Source organism: Anguilla anguilla, chromosome 2 (assembly GCF_013347855.1).
Source record: "Anguilla anguilla isolate fAngAng1 chromosome 2, fAngAng1.pri, whole genome shotgun sequence".
Lineage (NCBI taxonomy): Eukaryota > Metazoa > Chordata > Actinopteri > Anguilliformes > Anguillidae > Anguilla > Anguilla anguilla.
Window position 1 is genome coordinate 73,646,451 of NC_049202.1, and position 7,500 is coordinate 73,653,950.

The 7,500-nt window shown below is 52.0% G+C and overlaps 1 protein-coding gene across 2 annotated transcripts in view; it reads right to left on the reverse strand.

The window, feature by feature from the left end:
- The window catches only part of usp22 (ubiquitin specific peptidase 22), a 34,239-nt gene that overhangs the window by 5,289 nt on the left and 21,450 nt on the right, over nt 1-7,500 (reverse strand). Inside the window, exons 5-8 of one of the 2 annotated variants that reach the window (XM_035405873.1) lie at nt 5,301-5,467; nt 4,581-4,728; nt 3,864-3,969; nt 209-367 (exon numbers count right to left, since the gene is read on the reverse strand). In XM_035405873.1, the coding sequence (XP_035261764.1) occupies nt 209-367; nt 3,864-3,969; nt 4,581-4,728; nt 5,301-5,467 (580 nt within the window). Of the gene's footprint in view, nt 1-208; nt 368-3,863; nt 3,985-4,580; nt 4,729-5,300; nt 5,468-7,500 lie in introns of both variants that reach the window. The other variant, XM_035405872.1, reaches the window with a different exon arrangement.

The window sequence follows — 7,500 nt, forward strand, 5'->3', positions numbered from 1 at the left end:
AGTGCAAGAGAGAGGAAGAGAGGGGTGAGAGAGGGAGAAAGCAGGGGGAGAGAGGAAGAGAGGGGTGAGAGAGAGAGAGAGGAAAAGAGGGTTGAGAGAGAGAGGAAGAGAGCGGGGTGAAATGAGAGAGGAAGAGAGGGGTGAGAGAGGAAGGGAGGGTGGGAGAGAGAGAAAAAAAGAAAAAAGAAAGAGTGGAGAGCGAGGGCACCTTCGTAGACAGTCTGTGAGCGTGGTGGGGCCGGTCACATGACCCTCTCCGTTGACGATGCCGCCGTCGCCGCCCGGACTGAGGGGCCAGAAGGGGGTGGAGGAGCCGGGCAGGTCCAGACTGATGTCCCAAAACGGGTCTATAGTGGTGGAGACACCTCTGAACAGAGTGAGAGAGAGAGAGAGACAGGTCAGAGACTACTGTGTGTGTGTGTGTGTTTCTGTGTGTGACTGCATGAATGTGTGTGTGTTTCTGTGTGTGTGTGTGTGTGTGTGTGTGTGTGTGAGAGAGAGAGAGAGAGACAGGTCAGAGACTACTGTGTGTGTGTGTGTGTGTGTGTGTGAGAGAGAGAGAGAGAGAGAGACAGATCAGAGACTACTGTGTGTGTGTGTGTGTGAGAGGGAGAGAGAGACAGGTCAGAGACTACTGTGTGTGTGTGTGTGTGTGTGTGAGAGAGAGGGAGAGAGAGACAGGTCAGAGACTACTGTGTGTGTGTGAGAGAGAGAGAGAGAGAGAGAGACAGGTCAGAGACTACTGTGTGTGTGTGTGAGAGAGAGAGAGACAGGTCAGAGACTACTGTGTGTGTGTGTGTGAGAGAGAGAGAGAGAGAGAGAGAGAGAGAGAGAGACAGATCAGAGACTACTGTGTGTGTGTGTGTGTGTGCGTGCGTGTGAATGTATATGTGTGTAAGAGTATGCGTGTGTGTTTCTGTGTGCGTGCGTGTGAATGTATATGTGTGTGAGATTATATGTGTGCGTGTGAATGTTTGTGTGTTTCTGTGTGTGAGTGCATGAATGTGTGTGTGTTTCTCTGAGTGTGTTTGTGCGTGTGTGTGAGAATGTGTGTGTGCATGTCCACATTTGCCACCAACATTTTGAACTGCTAATGGGTGACTGTAAAATCAGCCGATGCACAATCAGTGTAAGCCCAGCTAACCGCTCCTCTGCAGCAAACACACATGCATTAGGATGAGTCATCAATGCAGTACACAGTCTGGCCACTAGAGGGACACGGAGAGCGGAGAAGCAGGGTCGCGGGTGTACGTGTGTGTTTCTGTGTGTGCGTGTGTGTGTTTCTGTGTGTGTGTGTGTGTGTTTCTGTGTGTGCGTGTGTGTGTTTCTGTGTGTGTGTATATAAAAGCAAAGTGTGCTGGGATGGCGGCAGTCTGGTCAAAAAAACGCAGATGAGGGCTTTCTGGGTTTCTGATATCATTTAAGTTTTAATGAATGTTTTTTGCTGCTCCAGAGAGTTTCTGAGTGGAGTTAAATGTTTTTGGGATATTTACACAAGTATCCGCTGACAAACCGGGTTTACAACCCTGGGTATTATGGCATTTGGGGGTTTGTGGTCTAAAGCAAGAAAATAAACTCAAAGAAATATTACGATGTTATGATGTCATGTTCCCTGGAGGCGCGCACTAAGTCCAGTTTTACAGTGTGTATTCACAACTGTAAACACAAATGTCCCAGAATGCTTTTTTTCAGCCAAGCGGAATCCAGCTGCCTGCCCCAGAGGAAATGGTTCCCATTAAAATAAGATTAAACAAAACAGTCTGAAGAATAACAGGGAAAGACACACGTGTGCGTCCTCTAGAGGAACAACGTGCCTCTACAGGCTGCTGTAGAATTCCGCCATACTGCCCACCGTAAAGTGCTCACCCACATCATCAGAAACTTCTGTAAATGTGGAAAACACCCCTCGTACAGGCCGGGGACAAACAAAAAATAAACTAAAACTAAACTTAAATAAAAAAAAGAATCCAGAAAGTGAACTACTCCTTTAACATCTAAAAGCTAACATCATTGGTTCAGCCTGGAGAAGACTCCGCCCCCTTTCTTGGCTGATTCTGCAGGGCTGATTCTGCAGGGCTGATTCTGCATGGCTGATTCTGCATGGCTGATTCTGTAGGGCTGATTCTGCATGGCTGATTCTGCATGGCTGATTCTGCATGGCTGATTCTGCATGGCTGATTCTGCAGGGCTGATTCTGCAGGGCTGATACTGCAGGGCTGATTCTGCAGGGCTGATTCTGCATGGCTGATTCTGCATGGCTGTTTCTGCATGGCTGATTCTGCATGGCTGATTCTGCATGGCTGATTCTGCATGGCTGATTCTGCAGGGCTGATTCTGCATGGCTGATTCTGTAGGGCTGATTCTGCATGGCTGATTCTGCAGGGCTGATTCTGCAAGGCTGATTCTGTAGGGCTGATTCTGTAGGGATGTTTCTGCATGGCTGATTCTGCATGGCTGATTCTGCAGGGATGTTTCTGCATGGCTGATTCTGTAGGGCTGATTCTGCATGGCTGATTCTGCAGGGCTGATTCTGCAGGGCTGATTCTGCATGGCTGATTCTGCAGGGCTGATTCTGCATGGCTGATTCTGTAGGGCTGATTCTGCATGGCTGATTCTGCATGGCTGATACTGCAGGGCTGATTCTGTAGGGCTGATTCTGCATGGCTGATTCTGCAGGGCTGATTCTGCATGGCTGATTCTGCAGGGCTGATTCTGCATGGCTGATTCTGTATGGCTGATTCTGCAGGGCTGATACTGCATGGCTGATTCTGCAGGGCTGATTCTGCATGGCTGATTCTGCATGGCTGATTCTGCATGGCTGATTCTGCAGGGCTGTTTCTGCATGGCTGATTCTGTAGGGCTGATTCTGCAGGGCTGTTTCTGCATGGCTGATTCTGCATGGCTGATTCTGCATGGCTGATTCTGTAGGGCTGATTCTGCATGGCTGATACTGCAGGGCTGATTCTGCATGGCTGATTCTGTAGGGCTGATTCTGTAGGGCTGATTCTGCATGGCTGATACTGCATGGCTGATTCTGCAGGGCTGATTCTGCATGGCTGATTCTGCAGGGCTGATTCTGCATGGCTGATTCTGCATGGCTGATTCTGCAGGGCTGATACTGCATGGCTGATTCTGCAGGGCTGATTCTGCATGGCTGATTCTGCATGGCTGATTCTGCATGGCTGATTCTGCAGGGCTGTTTCTGCATGGCTGATTCTGTAGGGCTGATTCTGCAGGGCTGTTTCTGCATGGCTGATTCTGCATGGCTGATTCTGTAGGGCTGATTCTGCATGGCTGATACTGCAGGGCTGATTCTGCATGGCTGATTCTGTAGGGCTGATTCTGTAGGGCTGATTCTGCATGGCTGATACTGCATGGCTGATTCTGCAGGGCTGATTCTGCATGGCTGATTCTGCATGGCTGATTCTGTAGGGCTGATTCTGCATGGCTGATTCTGCATGGCTGATTCTGTAGGGCTGATTCTGCATGGCTGATTCTGCATGGCTGATTCTGTAGGGCTGATACTGCATGGCTGATTCTGCATGACTGATACTGCAGGGCTGATTCTATGTGCTGGTGTGGAATAAACTGAGCTGCAGACTCATCCTGAATATGAGACTAGAACTCACATCTCACACGCACACACAGCAGGTGCATACGCATACACACGCACACACACACGGCAGGTGCATACATACACACACACAAACACACACACACACACGGCAGGTGCATATACACACACACGCACACACGGCTGGTGTATACACACAGACACACAGACACACAGTCAGACAGATAGACACACACACACACACACACACACACTCGCACATGCCCACACACACGCGTGGGGGTCTTACTGGCAGACTTGGCAGGTGACGTCAGATTGCAGCCCCCCAGTGAAGATCTGGTCGATGATGCAGTTGCAGTGGTTTGGATTGTTGGCCTTTTTCCCATTGTCGTCGCCTTGGTGACCGTCACCAGCGCCAAGAACAAGTACAAAAGAGAGATTAAAAACCACAACACGCATCACCCTCTGTGACTGCACACTCCCTCCCTCCCTCCCTCCCTCCCTGCCTCCCTCTTTCTCTCTCTGCCTCTTCCTCCCTCTCTCTCTCTCTGTCTGTCTGTCTATTCCTCCCTCTCAGTCTCCTCTCATTCTACCCTTCCTCTCTCAGGAAGCTGCTCAGCCCCCTAGCTCCGCCCACATCCCCAGTCCTACCCTCTACATCCCCTGACCCCACCCATAACACCAGGCCCCGCCCACACTCCCTGGCCCCACCCACATCCCATGGCCCCACCCACATCACCAGGCCCACACTCCCTGGCCCCACCCACATTCCCTAGTTCCGCCCACATCCCCAGGCCGGCCCCCTACATCCCCTGGCCCCACCCACATTCCCTAGATCCGCCCACATCCCCCTGGCCCCACCCACATCCCCTTGCCCCACCCACATACCCAAGCCCCGCCCACATCCCGTGGCCCCACCCACATCCCCAGGCCCCGCCCACGTCCCCTGGCCCCACCCACATCCTCAGGCCCCGCCCACGCCCCGTGGCCCCGCCCAGCAGCACACCTTTGCAGTGGCGATGCAGCACGTCCAGCGCGGCGATGAGGAACTCGTGGGCGTCCTGCTGCTCGTAGCCGGCCAGGTGGCGCGCGTGCGTCCACACCAGGTGCAGCAGCCGGAACGGAATGTGTGGGGAGCGGTGACCGGAGTAAAACTGAGAGGGGGGGGAGGAGAGAGGGGGAGAGAGAGAGAAAGTGGGGAGGGAGAGAGACAGGGAGAAAGAGGGTGAGAGGGGAAGGGAGGAGAGGGGGCGAGAGAGAGAGAGGGAGGGAGGGAGAGAGGAGGGGGTGAGAGAGAGAGAGAGAGGGGGAGGGAGGGAGAGGGGAAGAGACAGAGAGAGAGAAAGAGAGACGGGGGAGCAAGAGAGAATATATAAGCTTTATAAATGTGGCAGGATATTTCGTGGCAAAAAGGCAGACCCAGTAATTGAATTTCACTGAACAAAATGCCATTTCCTTTCATTCAAATTCCGAATATATATCCCCTCATATACTTTCATTAAAAACGTGAAGAATTGAACTGATTGAGTTTAATCAGCAATTCAGGCCTGAGCTCGAGCCTGATCCTGCTGCGCGTTTTTACACACACGTGTGAATGTGTACGAGCGCGCGTTCGAGTGTGAACTTGAAACACCCCATTCTGCCCACGTCACACCCACGCCCCATCCCTGGCCCGCCCTCCCCCCCCCCCGCCCCCCCCCCCTCCCCCCCTCCCCCCCAGGCTCACCTCCTGAAAGAGCTGGGCCATCTCGCACACCAGGCAGGAGTTGGACTGCATCTCGCACTTGTGCCGGTCGGACAGGAAGAAGTCCCGCAGCAGGGGAGTGTGGGTAAGGGCCTGGACGATGCAGTTCATGAAGCAGGTGTTCCCCAGGTTTATCAGGCCCCGCAAACCTGCCGCCAAAAACACACGCAGGAGACGCGTTTGCCGCAAACTGAGGGGGGTGGGGGGGGGGAACGTAGCGCTGCTTTTAACTGCAGCCACTGTTAACGGCTTAACTCAGCTAACAGGCTGACACACTAACCTGCTAACCAGCCACCCGGCTAATCTGCTAATCTCCTTTCCAGAAAAATCAGATCAAGCAAAAAAAATTATTTATTTTTGTAGCGTATTTTACAAATAATTTTCACAGTATGCTTCACAGTAACCCATGACCTAAAAGCCCCAACCTGCTAAGCCCACTGAATTTACAAGCTAAACTCCCAACCAGCTCTCCCTGCTAATCTCGTTACCAGCTAATATCCCAACCACAGCTAGCCCTGCTAATCTCTTGACCAGCTAACATGCCAACCACAGCTAGCCCTGCCAATCTCTTTACCAGCAATTATCGCAAAGAGCTAGCCCTGCTAATCGCCTTACCAGCTAACATGCCAACCAGCTAGCCCTGCTAATCTCCTTACCAGCTAACATCCCAACCAGCTAGCCCTGCTAATCTCTTTACCAGCAATTATTGCAAACAGCTAGCCCTGATAATCTCTTTACCAGCAATTATTGCAAACAGCTAGTCCTGCTTATTGCCTTACCAGCTAACATGCCAACCACAGCTAGCCCTGCTAATCGCCTTACCAGCTAACATGCCAACCAGCTAGCCCTGCTAATCTCTTTACCAGCAATTATTGCAAACAGCTAGTCCTGCTTATTGCCTTACCAGCTAACATGCCAACCACAGCTAGCCCTGCTAATCGCCTTACCAGCTAACATGCCAACCAGCTAGCCCTGCTAATCTCCTTACCAGCTAACATCCCAACCAGCTAGCCCTGCTAATCTCCTTACCAGCTAACATGCCAACCACAGCTAGCCCTGCTAATCGCCTTACCAGCTAACATGCCAACCAGCTAGCCCTGCTAATCTCCTTACCAGCTAACATCCCAACCAGCTAGCCCTGCTAATCGCCTTACCAGCTAACATCCCAACCAGCTAGCCCTGCTAATCGCCTTATCAGCTAACATCCCAACCAGCTAGCCCTGCTAATCGCCTTACCAGCTAGCAGCTCAAACAGCTAGCCCTGCTAATCTCCTTACCAGCTAACATCCCAACCACAGCTAGCCCTGCTAATCTCTTTACCAGCCAGCAGCCCAAACAGCTAGCCCTGCTAATCGCCTTATCAGCTAGCAGCCCAACCAGCTAGTCCTGCTAATTGCCTTATCAGCTAGCAGCTCAAACAGCTAGCCCTTCTAATCTCCTTACCAGCTAACATCCCAACCACAGCTAGCACTGCTAATCGCCTTACCAGCTAGCAGCTCAAACAGCTAGCCCTGCTAATCTCCTTACCAGCTAACATGACAACCACAGCTAGCCCTGCTAATCGCCTTACCAGCTAGCAGCTCAAACAGCTAGCCCTTCTAATCTCCTTACCAGCTAACATCCCAACCACAGCTAGCCCTGCTAATCTCTTTACCAGCCAGCAGCCCAAACAGCTAGCCCTGCTAATCGCCTTACCAGCTAGCAGCCCAACCAGCTAGTCCTGCTAATTGCCTTATCAGCTAACATCCCAACCAGCTAGCCCTGCTAATCGCCTTACCAGATAACATGCCAACCAGCTAGCCCTGTTAATTGCCTTACCAGCTAGCAGCTCAAACAGCTAGCCCTGCTAATCTCCTTACCAGCTAACATGCCAACCTGCTAGCCCTGGGGAAGAGGGAATTAATCCTATGATAATGAATGGAATGATAATGGCATCCACCATTAAGACGCTAACCTGTTAACAAGCTAACGTGCTAACTTGCTAAACCCGATTGCCCAGGCCAGAGAGAGAGAGGTTGTTCCAGGCAACAGACAGATGGCTGGGTTTTAGGGGGGCTGGGGCCCTCTGTCACCAAGGTAACCTGAACAGGTGTGGCACAGGTAGGGGGTCTGGGAAAGGTGCCCAGATGAGCTCCACAGAACCTGAATGAGACACTGACCCCCTCCAGGGGATAAATGGCCC